Below are 22419 nucleotides of genomic sequence, written 5' to 3'. Positions count from 1 at the left end.
CACTCATTTACAAAACAGAACTATCCATACTCTCGTGACCTTAACTATTCAAACATACACATTTCGAAGAGTGACAACATATATAAAGAAAAATGGCTAACCGCTAATGACAATATCGAATACGAGGTGACAAAATTGGGGTCGAATTTGGGTGCGAATTAAGCCGTATTTTCATGCATGCGATAGAAGCTTGCTTTGCCTGCGATTTGGTAGTGTCTAAAGCCGACTATTGACATTTCTGGTGGTGAATTTTGACGTTTTATAGAAAATTTTCCAGTCTACACTTATATTTGAGAAAAAAAATCGAGACCCAAAAGCTAAATTTCGTGACTTTTTCTTGACTTTCATCCCCATTTTCTGATTTCGTGACTTTTTCATGACTTTCGTGACCGATATGCACCCTGGTATAGAAATTTTGAATCTAATCGTTGATTGGCATGTGGTGTGCACAAACAAAATAAGCACGAAAATAAGTGACCAAGACTAGATATAATAGCTCAAGAAACTAAAATGAAATAAACACGTGATTACTTAAAGTTACTAGTGGCTACAATAGCAGAAACAAATCAATAGAAGACACATATACAATAGATTTCTACCAGATCTTCCCACATTGAATCTACTTCTTAAAGACAAGCGAAGCAGATAAAAGTATGTTGATTGGTATGACACTCATGGCGTCACGTTAAGAAAGTCGATGGCAGCGTCAACTTCTTGCAACGAAATCGAATGTTGATTGGCTCTTTCGCTGTGCAGAGATCAAAACGGATTTCAATAGCGTATATAGGAAGAAGCTCGTCTGTATACATTCTTGTCTCCGATATTACAAATAAAAAATAAATATCGGTTTGTTACAAAGGCTGATCCGTTCTCTTCCGAGGAAATTTAAGTTCTTGCTTACCTAAGATGTTCCTAATGGCCATCATAGATCAAGCACAATGTGATGGCCACCGGCATAAACCAATTCACATTCAATTTCTACTGGAGCAGACTTCGTTGCAGTTCTCCCACTACTGTTTGCAGGTTTTCCAGAGGCATTTTTATCGTGTGAACGCGCGTGATTAAAGACGCCATTTGAGAAACCCAAACACACAGTAATACATGGGATTAGCATCTGAACTCCTACGGGAAAGATTCTCAAATGGAATAACATACGAGGGCCATCCGGAAAGTGGTACCCGTTTGCGCCACATGAAGCTCTGACGACTCGGGGAGCCGCTGGGCAAGGTCAGACCGCGTCAGTGGCTTGTCTGCCTGCTCTGTGCGAGGTTGCGTGACGCTAGCAGTGCGTGTGTTGCGTCTGTGCTCGTTTATAATGATTAAACGAATTGAGAACCCCGCCAATTGTGAAGTGAGGGCCGTGATTAAATTTCTTAATGCACGAAACGTTCGACCTTGTGAAATTCATCGCCAATTAAAGGAGGTGTATGGAGACAATGTGATGGACGAGTCGTCTGTTCGGCGCTGGTGTCGCAACTTAGACCTGGGGAGCGGGAGTACACACGACGAGGAGCGTTCAGGGAGACCATCTGTCATTACAGACGAACTGCTGAGGTCAGTAGACGAATGCGTGAGGAACGATCGGCGCGTCACAATTGATGAACTCTGTGAACATTTTCCTAATGTGTATCGAACAATTGTTCATGAAATTGTCAAAGACCATCTGCATTATTCAAAAATCTGTGCAAGGTGGGTCCCTCGCATACTCACAGATGAGCACAAAACCAAGCGTATAACTGCAGCACTAACGTTTTTGGGACGTTATTCCGATGAAGGAGACTCTTTCCTGAATCGCATCATTACAGAGGACGAAACATGGGTTTGTTATGCATCACCTGAGAGTAAACGACAGCCCATGGAGTGGCATCACGCTCATTCACCAACCAAACCAAAAAAATTCAAGACAATTCCGTCCACCAGGAAACCCATATTCTGGGATCGACGAGGTGTACTGCTCATTGATTTTATGGCCCGTGGAGACACAATTAATGCTAATGCGTATTGTGAAACATTAAAGAAATTACGGCAGGCAATACAAAATCGACGGCGAGGTCTGTTGTCTACAGGCGTCATTCTCCTTCATGACAATGCCAGGCCCCATGCAGCTGCGAAATCACAACTTCTGCAGCAATTCAAGTGGGAAACCTTCGACCATCCACCGTATAGCCCGAACTTGGCCCATTCGGATTTTCATCTCTTTACGAAGCTTGAAGACTTTCTGGTAGGAAAAAGATTTGACAGCGATGAAGAACTTAAACGAGGCGTGACAACGTATCTCAATATGCTGGCGGCGGAGCACTATGACGCTGGAATACAAAAACTCGTATTCCAACAGCAGAACACCAGATGTGACTTCCACTAGGCGATTATAGATTTCTGCTAACGATATGCCACGTGCCCATTCATAGTGGACAACCACTTAGACTTCCTCCTTTGATCACGAAGTCAAAACGCGCCTTCTCTCCATAGCTACCACGCTCAGACTCGTCTCCGCTTTGCGCAGGCGCTGCGACGGCGCCGTCTGCATGATCGCGGGCGAACGATACCCACTTGTGTCGGGTGTGTACGGGTGTAACCGCTGTTTTGTTTCCCCCATTGTTGTTCGCTTTCCTGGAGAAACTTATTTTCGGACTCCTCCTCGTATTAGTTTGTTACTAAAATGGGTAAAACCGTTTATTCTTCCGGCATAGTCCACATCAATCAGGGAGGTAAAGAAAATATCTTACCTTGGTAGTCTCAGATGTTACTAAATTTAACACATGTTAAAATTCAGGACAAAGTAAGATTTTTTTGTCTTGTCCAAAAAATTCCTGCCAAGAGATACAGGTCACTAACGATGGCACCATGGGCACCATTCCCCACATGTGATTTTCAATAAAATATGAAAATATTTTATTTCTGGGACGGTTCAAGGTATTTTTTTATTTGAAAGATAATAATTTATTAATTTAAATGATATTATCCGTTTGGAAGTATGTATCCAATATATATATATATATATATATATATATATATATATATATATCGGGTGTTGCAAAATAAGTGTTACAACTCTTGGGAGGTGACTCCTGCCATTGAGACAGGAAAAAAAATTTCTCTTGGACTTTTGGCTATCGGACATAGTTTCGGATCTACGAGGTGCCGAAAGCGTCGGAAAATGACTTTCGGACGCCAGTAGTTCGGGAACTATCCAACGTAAAGAGGGCGGGTAAAAAATTCACTGAAGAAGTCATACCTACTGTATTGAATTTTGCATGTTTCACAATCCTACCATGCACGCGCAAGGGATTCCCCAAAGGAACGTAGGGAGTCCCAGATAACCTGCCAAATGAAAATTTGTCTAAATAGACATGAATTGATAGGGTTTCTACCACGTAACAATAATTCGTTTTGTATTAAGTCGATATCTGAAACAAATACAAAATGACGAACACCTTGATGCCCGTTGTGTGTGGTTGCATAATCGCCAGGTACGGATGCTGGACAACAGTGACGTTCAGAGTATTAAGTGTAGCAAATTTGTACTCAAATGCTCTAGAAAGATATCTGGAGTGTCGGTAGAGCACAACAGATGAAGCAGGGTGATTCACATGTGTGGAAACACTAAACAAAATGCCCAGAAATGCACTCATACTCAGTAAACATGAGTTCAAAGCGTCGGAAATGTAAGGAATAGCATCAAGAACATGAAAGCCATTCACCAATTCACCAATAATATTCCCTCAATCCGATACAATATGAGGTGCACTGTTGCATAGCAGTAAGGATGCAACAACTGAGGCCAAATTGAAACTGTGAAAGGGGACTCACAAAGAAACTGGGTAAACTAAATGAATGTCACTAGTGGGATCGGATAATTGATATTGAAATGTGGCCAATTGATATCAACATGTAGCTAATGGACAAATGTCAACATGTTCCACTACTGCTGGGACACCGTCCCACGTGCGAAAAATAGGAAATTAACTACTCGGGACTTGAATAGGAGGCCGTGAGTTCTCAGTAGGATTGGAAACTGCGACCATGCGAGCGAAAGCGAGCGCTTTAGCCCTGAGGCTTCGAAGGAGCCTCACTTTCTCTGTATTTATTTCTTTGAGGAGTATCCACTTTGTTTGGCAAGCTCTCTTGTACAGCCTCCCGACATGCTTGTGTGTTACATTTTGTTACTCCTACTGCACAGTTGTAAACAATCAGAGCTTTAAGACCTTTCTTCTTATTTCTCATGTCGTTTTATTTTCCATATGTATGGTGTTCCAGCAGTAGTGTTACATGTGCCAAATTAGTTCATTTTCGTCTTTGTCTTGGAATGTGCAACTGTGTGTAAGATACTTATTTCTGGAGGTGTTTTCCTATATTTCGAGTACATCATATGTCGCAGAAGACTGGGACATGATACAAGTTTGTTATTTTCACGCCCTATCAGAATTTGAACCATGGATTAAGATATTTCTGTTCAAATGTGTCGACTGTGGGACAATGTCCCAAACAAAGAGGGACATTGATACAATCGTGTTCTAGTTACGTTCTATCAAAAAGTGCACCAGATTTAATAACAGAATGTACAACATTGTTTTCCTAGTTTTCGCACTTGGGACGGTGTCCCAGCAGTAGTGGGACATGTTGACATTTGTCTATTAGCTACATATTGATATCAACACACTCATTGGCCACGTTTCAATATCGATCATGCGATCCCACTAGTGACATTCATTTAGTTTAAACAGTTTCTTTGTGAGTCCCCTTGCACAATTTCAACTTGGCCTTATCAATATGCAATCGTGCAGATCATATTGCATCGGATTGAGGGAATATTATTGGTGTATTGGCAATGGCTTTCATGTTCTTGACGCTAATCCTTACATTTCCGACGCCTTGAACTCACGTTTACTGAGTATGAGTGCATTTCTGGGCATTTTTCGTTAAGTGTTTCCACACATGTGAATCACCCTGCTTCATCTGTTGTGCTCTACCGACACTCCAGATATCTTTCTAGAGCATTTGAGTACAAATTTGCTACACTTAATACTCAGAACGTCACTATTGGCCAGCATCCGTACCTGGCGATTATGCAAGCGCACACAACGGGCATGGAGGTGTCCGTCATTTTGCATTTGTTCCAGATATCGACTTAATACAAACGAATTGTTATTACCTGGTAGAAACCCTATCAATTCATGTCTATTTAGACAAATTTTCATTTGGCAGGTTATCTGGGACTCCCTACGTTCCTTTGGGGAATCCCTTGCGCGTGCATGGTAGGATTGTGAAACATGCAAAATTCAATACAGCACGTATGACTTCTTCAGTGAATTTTTTACCCGCTCTCTTTACGTTGGATAGTTCCCGAACTATTGGCGTCCGAAAGTCATTTGCTTACGCTTTCGGCACCTTGTAGATCCGAAACTATGTCCGATAGCCGAAAGTTCAAGAGAACTTTTTTTCTTGTCTCAGTGGCAGGAGTCACCTCCCAAGAGTTGTAACACTTATTTTGCAACACCCGATATATATACTATAGGGTGAACCACTTAAAGTGACCCCTCCTTGTAACTTTTAAACTAATTGACAGAAATAGCTGAAAATTAAGCAAATATCAGAAAGGGGGGAAAAGTCTGACATACTCGATAATAGCACCAGATTAACAGATCTGCCATCTCAATAATTTCATTTTTTAAAACAGCACTGCGTCAGGTTATTTTATATTTCAAATTAAATGTAAAACGAAACATTCAACTACCACATTTTTTATTTAGTGTTGACAACTAAGGGTGCTACAGTATTATAAATATCCGAATTTCGGAGGACTCTGCAACAGTAATAAAGCAACTGAGATGAACGAGGCGATGCACACCTAAAGTACCTTAGTGTCGTATACTATGATTATGATAGCTGACAGCATCGCGACTTTCCATTAGTAACTTCTGAATCCAATCCTTTAATGAATACAAAGCTACAAATCCTGTAGGTCAAATATATACTCAACTTTTAACTTAAGAAAGTTTTGAATGAAGCGTGTTTAAAAGTAAATTAATGTTGTCTACCTTTCAACTCACTCAATTATTTAAATACGATATGCAATTGCAACGATTACAAACTCAACTAAATAATCTTTCGCTTGTCACTGACAGTAGCGATACCACGTAACGGAATTCGGTTCTGAATGATCTTGTTACTGCTCCGCAAGTAATTATGATGGCGGGAATGTGCTACCACTTGTGGAGACAAAGTAAAAACTACATGTATAGTTGAGACAGTGATAAAAGGAGTGCTTACTAGATTCTATAACACATACGTATATAATTTATATTATCTGTATGCCGAAATAGAAGTTTTGATAAACCTGACACGACTACATCTTTGGAATCCCTAACTTGCACTCTAATTCATGTCAACGTACCAACAACTGCATTCACAATTAATTTCATAAACATCAGAATGAGTTCCTTGATTGACAAACTATTCTGCAATACAATATTGTTTATATACAATCAATCACGTGTTTCTAAGTTGTAATTAAAAAGTTTGATAGTAACAGAACTTGATCATTCTTCATTCACATTACAGACCCAAATCTTAACAGAAAGTTGGATTTTTTTTCCTTGGAATCCCTAACAGGCATTTTAATTCATGTTAACTTAGTTAATGAAATAAAAATTAATCTTCACAATTTGAAGTTAACAGTACTAAAGAGAATTGAAATGCATTGAGTTTGCGCAATTAAATAGCAATAAACAACTGGGAAGTATAACCACGTACCTAATAGTCTCAGTCTCAGTCTCTCTCTCTCTCTCTCTCTCTCCAGTCATAGTACGTATATTCCTTATTCCCTCCTCACTTTGTTCCAGCATCAGCAATATGAAGATTTCAAAAAAACTGGAAGACTGAGAGTTTGCTACTTCTCTTAAGAACAATAATGTTCCTTGAATTCGATCATAAATACTAAAGATTTGAAATTTTCGAATGCTACTACAACAAGTTTATTGCATATAATACTTTCTACTACTAAAATGATTTTACTTAATCATCCGTGCACTTGCAACTTTCTAACCAAAAATAGTTGATATCCTATCATAATATATTTTCTAAACTCTGCGGATTCTAAAGCCGAATATTTGTCTCTGGACGAAGGACGATAACCTACACAAGCACGAAGTCCAGGCAAAAGGATGGATAGAAGTACATGAGCAATATCTGCTTACGTATTATCTCGTATACATAAAACTGCTATCAAACTGGAGTTCCTTGAAAAAGAAGTAAATGACTTCATGTACTTTCATTGTGATCACTGCTTTAACATTATCCACGCTGGCGGGTACGCAAATTCAATTTCCTCTCTTAATTCTTCTTTTGCTTACAGTTACATTTCTTCTACTTATCTTTCAGTACGGTATTCAGAATATCATGTAAAACTAACATCAATTAATTTTGAAATTTGATTCAGTCCTATTCACTACCAGTATCAAGATAAGGTTTCCTAATAAATGTATTTTGCTATAGCTAATTTGCAAATGCTTTTTCTGTAAATCCACACACTGACTTTTATTATAATACCCACAATCTTTTAGTTCTAAGAAATACATTATGCACACAAAATTACTTATCTGTTTACATCATTAATGTTACATAATATTCATATGTATCGCTGCATTTCGAATTAGCCTCAAAATGAAAACTACTACACTAACTATACTTACTCATTATTGTGATCTACACCTTCGTCTCTGACTGTAACTGGTATGACGTAACTCTGGTCTTCGTACTGTCCTACAATGGTATTACACTGTTCCTGTGATGCAGCAAATTGAGCTATTTCCTGGTTAATGCCAATATTCTGTCCTGCAACAGCATTGATAGTTTGCCCTTCAGAATGATCTGTTAACGTAAATTCGTAACTACCGTCACTGATTGTTTCCAAGTTCGGGCACATTTGTTTTAATTGGTCCAAAGTGATTGAAGCTCCCAACTCCACTACGCGGTACTGCTCTGCCATTTCCGCTTTCTATTTTCTTAACTCACTACTCGAGTTGCACTAGTGAGCTAATTAGCATTTCTTCAACTAGTTTATGACTAACATGATTTCCGGTCTACTACATGGTCAAAACATTTTGAGAGCACTGAAAAAAATGAATATCAGTCATTAATGAGGGATTTCCGCACAGTAGCAAAATTCGTTAGCAACGTTAACGATAGAACAAATTATCCTGAAATGTTTCTTATCCAATTCCTACTCAAATGCTTGGATGATCTGTATATGCCACATGGCCATCATCGTATTTTAAAAAATTTGAACTTCATTTGCGTTTATACAATAAATAAAATAAATACAATGTTCATTACTTTTCGTAAATTTAGAAAAAGGACGATATACAGAACAGAGTGCAACCAAATAAAATACATGTAAGAAATAATTCACTTCATTAATCTCACCTACAACTTTGACACGACAAACCAGCAACAACGACTTTTGGTTGGATGGTGTGTGTTTTATACATTGCACACAAACGTTTTCATTTCTGATTTTCTAACCTGTAATTTGTTACAATTCGCGCAGTTTTCTAGTTATTACAAAGCGATTTGTTCTAACCAAACACTGGACAACACCATGCAAATAAAATACATATTCAACATATATTGACTACTCATGGCCTCGTGGTAATTAAAATATTTAAAAATGTTTTATAAACAGTTAAACCTTCAAGCGAAGGAAGGGAAATAAGATAATAATTTACAAATCAATACTACCACATGAAATGAAAGTTTATTGCTATCTTTCGATTTTTAAAACAACCGGTAAAGTATTATTGAAGAAGGTTGTATGTAATATATACACTTATGTCCAAAATTATTGTCGGATGTCTATAAATATATTGTTCTAGAATATAATTTGATAACGAATTCGCTCGGTATTTCTTATAATGTTAGTATGTGTATAATCGGCAAAGACATTTATGTGGCAAATTTCATGTCAAAAGAGCAGTAAATAAGAACAATAAAACGAAAATAAAACTTCCTTCTCCGTTTACCAACATTTTGTTTTACTCATTCTAATTTTCGTATATATGATTCTTTTCCTATGAAATTTACCACAAATATACAATTCCCGATTATACACATAATATCAGTATTAAAAGTGCACTGCAACATCATTATCAAATTATATTCTTACAAGAAGACAGTTATAGATATGCGACAATCATTTTGAACATGAGTGTACAACGCAAACATTTTGTAACATACGTAGAACTCACAAAGAACGAAACGTAAAATTCATATATGTAATCTCACGCCTTAACGTGGCACAATACGAAATGAATTTTTAATGTCGTAATTCAATGGTGATATTGTGAATTAACCAGGAAAAATTCGAGTAGATTTGCAAAAACTAGACATTTATCTCCACATATGAAAAAAAAAAAAAATGTTTCGGTGTAGACTATATAACCAGTGTCTTTTCCTGTAAAAATACACAATTATGGCCTTAATTTCCATCGTCTTTTAGCAAGTAATTCACAGTGTAGTATACAAATCTGATGCCATTCTGCATGTAGCCGATCAACATAAGATCAAGAGCAAAATTTGAACATGATGTTACATAGTGCTAACTAACTAACCGAACAGTAATAATTTAAGATGCTTAAAATGTTGTTACATAAGCTTGCAAATAAAGACATGAACGGGACAAAAATAAGGCTTTAATAAATTCTATATATGGAACAGAGTCTATATTCATCAACTTTCTAATATGGCCACAATGAACTGTTCATAACATTTAATTAAGAAACTACATAAATGATCTTAACAGAACTAGCATAGGTAATATAATGAGTGTAAACTTTCACGTTCGAAAGCCGAGAAATTCCACTTTGTAGAAGCCTGAGGGATTTTTAAACATATCACTATAAACTGAATACAAGTACGTCTATACAACAAACATATGCGACAATTAAATTTTTGTTCATAAACGTTGCATTCATGTAAATAAATAAATAAAAATAAAGAAATTCTGTCAAGTGAAATGAGAATCTTTTACTTGGCACAGTACTACATTTTCATGTAGAGTGAGCAATCATCATAATATATAGGGATGTATGTATTTTTGGTTTTTTTTTTTATCCTAATCCTCTTAGCCCAATCAATAAAGGTTTTGCATCAGAAATGATTACGGTAAAGCTGAATTTGACCCCAAAACTAGATTATTATCAAAGGAGCACTTTTAGAAAAATCACCAAACTTCCATCTAAAACTTCCTTCAGCCCCCCTCCAAGGTTCAAAATGTCAATATTTACGGAATAGTCATTATCTCTGTTACTAATGATCGGATCAACTTTTTTTGTTGTTTTGATCGTTATTAAATGGTCTACAATATTAGTGCTCTTCATGTTTACAATAAACCTAATGTTTTTTTTCTTTTTATATATACGGCATAAGGAAATATGTGGGGGGGAAAGGTTTTTTATTTTTACTTTAAAACTTTTCATTTTTGCGCTATATATATATATATATAGTCACATTATGTAAAAAAAAATTCTATAAAAATTATACCCTAAGCTTTTTTGAATCCGGCGATATATACTTCTATTTATTATTTGTGCGCGATAGTAAAACTGAGAAGAGAGGAAGAAAGCAAGAAAGTTCGGTGTGTGACACGGCCGCCCAGTCATAGTGAGCAATGTGACTTATTATACTAAGACTTAATTGATTATGTAATTTGTGAATGAAGTAGATGTAATGGATTTGCATCTACTGTAAGATATAAAGGAGATGAATAAAATTATGGTTATTACATGTAAATCTACATATTTCAACTGTTTATCAAGGAAATAACAAATAATACAAAATGATTTTATTAATATAATTTCTAATGCTTATTCCAGTTTTAATTCGGAGGACTTTTTCCTAATCTTTTTTCCTAAAGGCCATTCCACTATCTACCACATACGGACCCGCCGTATCCCAGTTTGGCAAAGCCTAGTTGTTGTTTAAAGACACTATAACAAACACCGACAAGTGCTTTACGGCATCATGAACCACCCATCCATCACTACATGTTGTATACTTTATTCTCTTTAACCATACAGCTCTTTTAATTTTTACATGTTACTTATATTTATTGCTTCTACCATTGCTTCCATTTTTCTTTTTTTTAAAGGCTCCACAATTGTCTACAAACAAGATGACATATATCTACATAAAATATGTACAAATATAACCAAAACTTTCAAACAGAAAAACAGCTGTTTATTCGAATTAAAACTATTAAATTATAATTTGTTTAAAAACATAACACAAAATCAAACGACCTTCGCGCCAGTTAATTACTGAAATTTACGTCATAAAAGTCTTTTCTTTTCAGTCTCGTTCAGTTCGGTATCAATGACTAGCTTCTTTTCATCATCTTCCCGTTTGAGACGTATCCTTTGTTGCTCCAAGTCTATCAACTGTACATCAAACCTTCTCCTCTCACCTTCTTTTAGTTGTACTCATTTATCTCCCTTCAGCTGGTGCAAGTACTCTTCACAGCGTATCTGGAGCCTTTTACGTAAAGCAGCATCCTATGGTGATTTGCATGTGTTCAATAACTTCTGCACTTAGTTTTGAATATGTCTTTCTGCTACAAAAATCTTTCATGCATATTTTCCATTAACTGATGAAAAACCTATTTCGACCGTTGCATTTCCATGCGAGGATATCAGCCCAATTACTATCTTCCAAAATTTTTGTATTCTTCAGTGCCAGCAAGAAATCTGCTGTAAGGTCTGTTAAGTGATGTAAGCGGTGTAAGCTAGTTACAACTCCAGAAGACTTGAAGTTCTGCTGAGTTTAGACTGGGAAAAGAGATGCATTTCTTCCCCGAGTTTTCAGCAAGTACATTATCTATGATGTCAGACATATGAAGTTCGTCTAGAAGAGAGAACCTTTCTTGACCTATGGAGTAAATACTGAATTACCTTAGAATCTAACAAGTCAGATCTTTAACTGCTTTGCACTTTAAAAGACTGCTCTGTTGTTGCCTGGTCTCTGTTCCTGTCTGTGCGAAAAAATGTATGGCAGTAAATCCAATGTCCACATTTTTGCTCACAGGATTTTCTGCTTTTGAACACTTAATAGTCCTGTGTTTGTAAATTTCGGCAGTTCTGATTTCACACATCTTATTATAATATCTTGTAAGTTTCCCTACAGCATTAAAGATGAATGGGCCACTGGTATTAAAGTCTGATACCTACGCAGGAAGAGTTACTACTATGGCTACTATTTTGCAGAAAACCAGTTCGCACTTCGCTTGCTGCATCCTTCATGGTTTCTGTAACTTCCGTGTTTGAGAGCTTTGTTGTAGAAATTAAATTACACAGTCCCAAATTTGCAGTGCCCTCTGAAAACAAAATGTCATCCAACCAGCGGATGCCACACAACTTCACAGGAAATTTTGTGCATCCTGTGACTTCAAGAAACTTTTCTTGACAAGCTGGAGAGTCACTGAATAAGTAGCACAAGTGACGTAGTAGGTTGCACATATTCCAATCCACTGGTTTATCGCACCTTCAATAATTCATAATGGCTTTACATAAAAGGTATTTCTGTTATTTTTAAGTATTCTTCAGTTACCGAAACAAAAACGTCAGAAGAAACTTCAAACTTCTCCGTAACTTTCAATTGGTTTCCCTAACTACCTTTAATTTCCAGTTTGCAGGTACCTGGTACATTATCACAGAATTGAGTATAGAATATTAAAAAAAATATATATCTACACCTTCAAAATTGAAGTAACATTAACTTACTGAAGCGAGCTTTACCATTCGTATATGTGTGTCGGCTGTTCCACGGTAACTGTTGTAGAACTTACCTTATTTTAGTGGAAACTTGGGATGTAGATTCCTCCAACCTTCCGACATAACCCCTATCGTTTGAAGTTGCAATTCATAAAGGACGTAAAAACAATCAAATGTTGCAAGTTTGAACATATTGACACAAAACATTTTGCAGGATAACGTACCTAAAAATTATTCAACTTCGACAAAACATAATGTACTGCAATTTTTTTCTTTTTTTTTTCTTTCAGAATTCCTATTATCTTCACAGCTTGGAGTTAAAATCTTCGAATAATGAAAGGGTTACACCTCTCCATCCTTTCATTCAAGAAATATGCTCCACGATAATTTTATTTTTAAAATGTTTTATTTTGACGCAATATGGAGATAAAATTATTTTAGGCTTCCGAATCGTTCCCTGTAGACGGAACTAAGATCACTGAAGGGCAAAAGATGCATTACTCCCCCCCCCCCTACACACTATCTTTGAAACAAATTCCATAATCATTTTCGTAAAAAAATAAAATTAAATAAAATAAATTCGATTTTGACAGATTATTATTATTTATTGTCAGTGCTTGCAAGTAACAACAATCAGGAATGAGTGATGAATTTACTCCTTGATATAAGGCGAATACTCCCTCCGATTTTATAGTAAATTTCGATGCAATATGGCGCATACTTTTTATAGGCTTTACAACCATCTTCACTACTTGAGTTCAAATCGATCAACAATGGGAAAATGAACTTTTCGTCTTATTCCCGATGTAGAAAGTATGTTCCATAATTGCGTACATGATAATTATTTCATTTTGACGCAATAAAGTGCATACGTTTATTGAAGCTCCTACACAATCACTAACGTATGCAGCTGAAGTCGGTCAAAAATGAGGGTTCATTTTACTTCAACTTCCCAACTCTACACATGTGCTCTATGAGTTTAGAAGAAATATATTCCAAAATAGCTCTCGTAAAACAAAATCATTCGATTTTGGTAGAATATGTCGAAAATTTTATCCGTAAAACGTAATGTAAGTTTTGTTTGAGATAGAGACTTACTTGTGTAGTTCGGGGTTGAAATTAGTGAGAGGAAAAAAGAAGGATCGCTCGCTTCGACAATGCGCAGCATTAGTAATTATACTTAAAAAATGAAATGAAATCTGAGTTTTACGTACCATGATTATGCCGGTTAGGCTAACGGAGACGGTGATGATGAGTAATGAATGAAATGGTGGAATGAAGGAAGTGGGAGGAAACGGGAAAACTCCGAGGAAACCCACGCACACGGTGTTTGTCCACCACAAAGTTCAATTGCGGGGGGCTGGGATCGAACCCGGGACCCCAAGCACCAAAGGTGAACGCTCTACCACTGAGCCACCGCAGCCCCCTCTAGTTAGTTATATTTGAAATTGTATTGTATACATAGTTATCAGTTCTACCGAAGATAACCTAATTATTATTCTTGTGACGCCAGTGATTAAAAATCTGTAAAGAATGGTACTGCACCTAACAAGTGAATAAAAATTAATGTTAGTGAAACTCATTTACCCAATCTTTACCCTGACTCCGGTCATGGTTAAACTTTGCAACTTTTAGTTCCTATTAATATAGCCTGACTCAAAAATGCTCATTTTCACATATGAAGCAGTTTCAGATAATTTTAACTTTGAATTTTGTGAATTAAAATGCTTAGAAGTGTTGATCAGCCCAAAACCACTGAATTTTTTTTTCCGCATATCTTAGTATGCTTCTTTATTCTTGTTTATATGTTTCAGTCATAACAATATATGTACTCTTGAATTGATATAAAATCTAAGAAACTTCAGAGCGAACTGTCTGACAAAACAGTTCTTAGAACCCCTATATTTCCTTCAATATTCGATGATGATTTGTAGCAGCCTGAACACAATATCTCTCAACCTTCTCACATTAAATGACAATTTAGGCTATAAAGGAAGAAGAGCTCCATTGGAGATGTAACTGCTACTTTATTCAGAGATGAGTTGTAAATGCCCAGTGCTTGTTATGTTAATCTGTCTAAAGTACTCCTTATATATCCATATGCACAAATTTATCAGGTTGTGTGTCAATGCGACAGAAGACCCAACCATATTTTATAAATAAAGAAAGCTGAAAGAAACAGGAAATTCTCAAAACACCCACAGATAGAAAGCTCACTTGGCGGGAGCTGGAATCCCACTACCAAACGTAAGCGCTCTACCACTGAGCCACCGCTATCCGGAGCATGTAACTTCATTCATTGGAATAAGAATAAAAGAACATGTTCGAGATGCGAAGGATTAGGATAAAGATCCAATGACTTTTTAGGCTTATGGAAACATCTCGACGCTTCGAATCATAAAAGTTAAGGAAGTCAAAATTATCCGTTAAATTGCTTCATTTATTAAAAAGAATAATTCTGAGTTATTCTGATCTTACAATTTAGAACTAAAAATCTAACGTTGAAGCTGGGTTAGGGAAACCCGAACAAAGATTGGGATATTATCATTAATAGTTTTATATGATAACATAGTTTCAGAGGCATTAATTTTATTCAGTTGCTGAAAGCAACACCATTCGTAGCCGCTTTTCGATCGATGGCGTCACGTAAAAGCATTATTGTATTTCTTACGATATGACACCTATCTATAAACCGCAACTGCAAGCATGATCAGTTTATGTAAGATTCGGTGAATGTGAAAATAATTTGTATTGTTTCATATTTGATTTTGTACTAATATATACCTTTTTAATTTTTTAATAAGTGATGTGATCAAAGTTGTTCTTGTAAAAGCATTACAGTGGTAATTTTACGACGAAGACGTTTCAGCAATATTTTTTTCGTTTTCTTCGGTGCGTATCCTTAAAGAAATTTACACCCCGTGTAGAACTACATTACTGGCCACTTCCCTTAACCCTTTTAAATTATATGGCAACTATAGTTGCCATAGCGTCCATCTTCGGAATTAGCCTTATAAGTCTCTAGTAAAGATTTTTAGACCGGGTTTTTTGCATTCATTCAAGCATGGAAGCATCATAGAATACATTTTATGGGCAATTTATAGTCTCGTGTGCTCTGCCTGGGGCCAGAGACGTCACAAACATGGACGATGGGTTTTTAAAAAAGCGTGAATTTAGAAGTTTTTTCAAAAAATCCCTGACACATTATTATTTATCCTAAAATCACGATACGTACGTTTCCTTTGCCATGAACCAACTTTTCAAACGGTACTATTTGCAAGTCTGTTTCATGTACCATAGTGGAGAAAATTCCGAAAAGGGAATTTTTTAATAGAAAAAATCCCTTTTCCCCGATTTTGTGCCCCTGTTAGAGGGAAAATATGTAAATCGGCTGTAGCATCAAAACAATTCATCCCAGGACTACTCTTTGTATCTCATTCTCTTCACAATGAAACAATTTTTTTAGTAGCATTCGCAAGATCGTGTCCTGTACCAAAGGGAGATATTCGCGATAAAAAAGGTATTTTTTTTAGAAAATCCCTTTTTCCCACTTTGAGCGGGAATTTACACCCATTTGGTACCGTCAAATGGGGTGAATAGAAACATGGGGGTGAATAGAAACAAACACTCCCAGATTAGTTTTGGATGTATCTGGACGATAAATTAATCAACAAAACTGAAATTTCTTAACATAGTCTTATATGGCTAAAGTGTTCACAGCAGAGACAAAATGTTTAAGTGAGTTGGGAACACTGAGGTAGATGGCAGCAGCGTTAATATGTTACTGAAATCCTATACGGTATTTTGGCGCTCCGCAAACTTTCTTGGTAAGTATGACATTTTCATATTTGTTGCGTTTGAACATATGCCTATTTTGTAGTTTGTTGTTTCATTTAATGAGGTTCATAGTAAAAGTTTTCCTTTTTTAAATTATTTGTAATCAAAATTTAACTTTACTGGGTTATTGTTATGATTTTTAATTAATGGTGTGAATAGAAACACTTCTTGAGGAGTGGAAAATTTTTGAGGAGCGAAAAAAAGGACCTGATAGGAATGAATCAACCATCTCTAAGAACAAATTTCCGTCTTCTTAAAAAAAAAAAAAAAAAAAAAAAAAAAAAAAAAAAAAAAAAGTAAATATAAGGGCTGGATTTGAAAAGTGTGGAATTTTTCCCCTTTCTCGAGACCAAGTACTGAGGATGCTGCCAAAAAGACACACTGAACGAGAAGAAACAGAACAGCAAGAAACATTTCAGACTCTAGACCGTTCCCTTATGGGTCTTCTCAAGAGCATGCGAGAAAATGAAAAAAATCAAACACGGAAGAAGAGAGTACGAATAGATGTTGTTTCTGGTAAGAATTTTGGTTTGTTTTCTGAAAATGATACTTTCATCAAATCACAACGAAACTCAACCAGGGCTCTCTTACTCCGACAGCAACGGAACGAACGGATCTCTCTCGAACAAGAAAGTTGATGCATGTAGAACACTTGTCATCAGAGAGCTTCGACTATTATTCTCTTCACAATAGTGACAAAGATTTAAGTTTAACCCATGTATTGTCGGAAGGCAACACTCCAGAAGACAACATTCCAGACGATCACGAACAAGATGATGGTTTTCTAAAGCTGGTGATTTTGCTGTGGTAAAGGTTTATGGGAAGCTAAAATACTCGGTAAGGCTATTCACTACCCAAGTGCGAAATTGTGAACATGGTGGATATATGGGAGTGTTTTATAAGAGCACCAAAAACAATGAAATTTTCAGAAACTTTTGAAGAATCGTTCTTACTACATGAGGATATTGTGAAGAAACTGTTGGGTCCTATTAGGAGTTGGTCAGCACGCTTTAAGTATATGATAAGTTTCCCTAGTAATTTCAGTGGTTAAGTCTTTTTTTTTTTTTTTTTTTTTTTTTTTTTTTTGTCAAATATCATCAAAACTGTATGGTCGTTTGTACATACTTTGTACATTGTATTGTTTTATAAGTTTGTAACTTAGATAATGTTGGTCTTATTGAACTTATATCTTGCAGATATCAAATAAATAATTCGTTTCAACAAACACACTGTTTCTTTTTACCTTTCCAATAGTATAAAAGGAACAACAATGAAAATAAAGTCATTGCTTCTATTCACCCCTACCCATGGGGTGAATAAAAACATTAAAAAAATCAAGGTGAAGAAAAGTGGAGTTGATAAATTAATATGACGTTTACTTAACTTCATTAGCATATTAAGACCGGTTTTTTGGAATACTTTGATACGCGAAATCTTTAACGTCACCAAACTTATATACTCATATAGCCAAAAATGTGTTTCTATTCACCCCATTTGACGGTACACAGGCAAATTTGATGGATGCAGTTGGAAACACTGGTTTATTAGAAACAAATCGAAGTATGAACCATGATCCTACGATGAATAGTCTTGACGCAATAGCTAATTGAGTGAAAGTCTATAAAATACCTCAAAAAGGCCAGAAATTAAAACGGTTAACTGCAGAAATATTTAGTTTGGTAATTTAAATAACATTCTCAATATCCTTTCTGTAACTAGTGCTATTTTATTTTTGCCTCTGAATAAACCTCTTAACAAAACAACGTTAAATGGCTATTTTCCTTTCAACTACGTTTGAGCTCTCTTTTCATTACGGTTATTACTTGATTTGAATAAAACCGGTATGTTGTATTTCTGTCTTAGAAAACCTAATTCATACCAATATATTTTGTCATGAATATCAGTTATCCGACAAACTAGATATTAAGAGAAAACGAACCGTTGTATATATATATATATATATATATATATATATATATATATATATATATATATATATATATATATATATATATATATATATATATATATATATATGTATATATATTAAGCTATGAATACGAACTATTTGACTAATCAATGGCGGGGAGATATTGAACTTAAACTACAGCTTAATATTGGTGACAAAGTATAGTGAGTGATTCATACCCACACATTTGCTCTTCGTTCTCCAGTAATTATATCAGATTTTCATACATTAGTTCTCTACTAGTAAGAACCTACGAATATATACTTGTTCAACAAAGATAATAAATTAAAATTTGGACACATAGTTCAGTTGTACTTACTGTAGAATGAAGAACGTTTACGAATCACCCAACATCACATCCACATAACACATCACACACAAGACATTTTTTGTCTTCAATATTGAGTTGTGGTTAAAGAGCAAAATCTTTCCGGACTTTACAGACTTTACCTCTAATCTGAATAAAGGTAATCGAATAATTGATATTCACGGCTAAATAGATAAGAGTAAAGGTTTATCGGCGCAGACCTAAGACAGCTGAAATATAGTTTAAAGGGAATTTTGGAACAAAGGTTGGAAAATTCCCTTTACATTGGTTATTCTGAACAGAAATAACCATTTAACGTTATTTCTATTCAGAAGTTTATTCAAAGGAAAAAATAAAACAGCACTAATCACAGAACATTACTTGAGTTATCCAATCAAATATTCCTGAAGTTAAGGAAAGTCATCATTAATGTAGCTCTATAAGCAACGCACCTTTAAGGATACGCACCAAAGAAAGCGAAAATTTATTGCTGAAACGCCTGCGTCTTGGGATTTCCATTTTGATGCTTTGGTTGGTACAGCTTCGATTATTTCAATATACATCTATCAGTTCACTAAGTAATAACTAGTGCTGAGGTTTAAAGTGCTATTTACAAAATTAAGTGCTGTTCAACTTGTTGTGAACTACCTTTACCTCTGCATTTTTCCATCACAGGAAGACACGTTTTGTGCTGTTATGTACTAAAATATTAGTAAACGTACTTACTATACTTCGGCCATTCTTTTGTTTATATACATATCCGGCATCGTTCCTCTAAATGAATTTCCTGCACTCATCTGCTTAGCCCTACCCTCAACCGAATTAGATGCAAACTAGCTCACAGTAACGAACTAGTATTTAAAACGATTTCCCTCACTTCTCCACTCCAAAGAAAAACATATAGTTTTAAGTATACATATTCAATGAGCCAGCTTGCTCTTTCTTAGGAACAGCATGGCAAGGAACAAATTCTCTTAATCTACCCTGTGCACCAAATCCTGATAAACAGTCAAAGTGTTTATTATAATTATTAAAATGTATCCTATAGCGTACATCAGCAAATAAACTTCTCCCTCTTTACAACTGAAAAAAAAAGTAAAAAAAAAAAACAAGTTTCTGACTTTCCCACTACGAGACTTTTCGTAAGATACACTATAGTGTAAAATCTAAATTTCCATCCCGTCGCTTGCTCTTGATTCAAAGAACGTTGTCACAACCAACCCTTTCTATCTAACAATAAAAGAATTAATTCTCTTTCATCTTTACAAGAAATACTGATTATTATTTATCTATTGAAGATTTGATTTTAACAGTATTTTTGAACCGAATAACTTGAAATAAGAATTAAATAGCTAGTTACCAAGTTAATTTCAATAAACCTTTCATTTAAGAGTAGGAGGAGGTTATAAAGGAAACGAATCCTGTTGAGATTCTACCTCTGTTTCAAATTTCAAAAAATGTCTTCTACTCGACTGGATATTCGAATACCTACAATATTGACGTTGCAAAATATCATATCAATTTAGCATGTATAAATAATATTAGCATTGAAACCTCTGAATTATGGAGACTGGTGCAAAAAAAAAAAAAAAAAAGAGGGGGGTAAAAAACAAGTTTCTGACTTTCCCACTACGAGACTTTTCGTAAGATACACTATAGTGTAAAATCTAAATTTCCATCCCAAGTCGCTTGCTCTTGATTCAAAGAACGTTCTGTCACAATTAACCCTTTCTATCTAACAATAAAAGAATTAATTCTCTTTCATCTTTACAAGAACAATAAAAGTTTCAGGGTTTAGCCATTGTAAACACGTTGCAAGAGTATTACAATAGGTGCTCTATACGCATTTATAGTTTCTCAACAATTCTTCTTAGCACTGACGTCAACACATACGAAATGAACAGAATAGTTATATATCTTTACGATCATTTCTGTATGTATCTCTAATTTACATAGAAAACAATAGATCAGTAGCTCTTTCGTACTCAGATGGCTAATGGACAAGTGTTCTGTTTTCAGGGTCCTAGGTACGATCCACAAGATATAAAACCCCAGTTTGATTAGAATTCCACTTCATGCAACAGACTCCATCCCATATAGTCTCGTTGTTGAACAGGGACGTCACAACCAATCAGGGTTTATAAAAATCACGATTTAAAAGAATATTTTTTGTTATTTTTTAAAATTTAAATCAGTCTCTTAGATGTAAATCTCTTATACCTGATTTTTTTTAAAAATAATAATAAACAGTCCAATTTGTGATACTCGTTTTTTAGTTAGTGAACTAGGAGTTCAGATACATTATGTGACGCTAGAACGAGAATGAAATCGGGAAGTTCCTGATATTTATATTATGATTTCTTCAAGATCTTTGTAACACGTGATAATTACTCAGTAGGAGTACGTTATTGTTGTCTCAACATATCAGAGTAGATGGTCACAATGATCCTGATAATTCACTTCACACTAACTGGACGAAAGAAAGATAACTATGGTAATCTTAGTACGAATTTCTTTTTAGGCATCTAACTGAAATGAAATCTTTAAGTTTTACGTCCCACGTTTATGCCGGTTAGGCTAAAGGAGACGGTGATTATGAGAGATGAGTGAAATGGTGGAATGAAGAAAGTGGGAGGAAACGGGAGAACCCCGAGAAAACCCACGAGCACGGTGTTTGTCCACCACAAAGTTCACTTGGCGGGGGCTGGGATCAAACCCGGGACCCCAAGCACCAGAGGTGAACGCTCTACCACTGAGCCACCGCGCCCCCCAGGCATCTAACTGAGTTGAGTTGATTTTGGGTTTAACGTCCCGTTCAGCAGCAAGGCTATATGAGACGTGGACCTACTGATTAACGTGGAATCCGAACCACATGAGCTCCCGCCGGAAATCGAACCCGGGACTCCCACGCCAAAGACGCGTACGCTAACCGCTTAGCCACGGAGGAGCTCGGCATCTAACTGAGTAAAGAGCTAAAGTAAAATATACACATGTAAATTATGCTACCAATTTGCAAACTGCAAAAACTTTAGCATTATGTCGCAGGCAAAAGTAACACCATAATATCTTCTAGTAGTAAGATCTTCTGTGCAAACTAAGGCAAAGTATGATGAAAACTGTGCGAAAGGCAAAAGAATTAAAAAAAAAAAAAATCCTGTGAAAGGGCTACGTTTTAAATGTGGTAAAATTAAAAGTGAAGAAATAATTGAACTCGACTTGCAGTGGTTTTGTCCAACATGCAACCAACATGACGGCCCAGTTATGATACATGTAATAGCTATTCTGATAGTTTGCTACAGATTATAAATATTTTACACGAAGTCATGCGATTATTAGAAAATGAAAAACTACTAGAAGAATGAATGAAGTAGAATCAAATGTTGACGAAAATAAAACTTTTGATTATGAATGGAAAAAAGTGTGTTACAATAGACTTAGGCCTAGACAAGATCATCCTGTGCATATGCCAATTTGTACATTAGAGTGCTTAAATAAATTCAGTATTTTAACAGATCCTGGAAATGAATCTGTGAAAAACCCAC

General features: G+C 35.7%; 1 protein-coding gene across 3 annotated transcripts in view; it reads right to left on the bottom strand.

Annotated features, from left to right (window-relative positions):
* The window catches only part of LOC145686482 (uncharacterized), a 168902-nt gene that overhangs the window by 133116 nt on the left and 13367 nt on the right, over positions 1-22419 (bottom strand). For 2 of the 3 annotated variants that reach the window (XM_081759833.1, XM_081759832.1), the window contains exon 2: positions 7692-8111. The exons of the other annotated variant lie outside the window; for it this stretch is intronic. In XM_081759833.1, coding sequence (XP_081615959.1) covers positions 7692-7987 — 296 coding nt within the window. In that variant the 5' untranslated portion in view covers positions 7988-8111. The remainder of the gene's footprint in view (positions 1-7691; positions 8112-22419) is intronic. 3 annotated transcript variants of the gene reach the window in all.

Source organism: Thermobia domestica, chromosome 5 (assembly GCF_964235325.1).
Source record: "Thermobia domestica chromosome 5, izTheDome1.hap1.1, whole genome shotgun sequence".
NCBI lineage: Eukaryota > Metazoa > Arthropoda > Insecta > Zygentoma > Lepismatidae > Thermobia > Thermobia domestica.
Note: the sequence above shows the minus strand (reverse complement) of the source record. Positions and strands in the feature narration are given on the sequence as shown.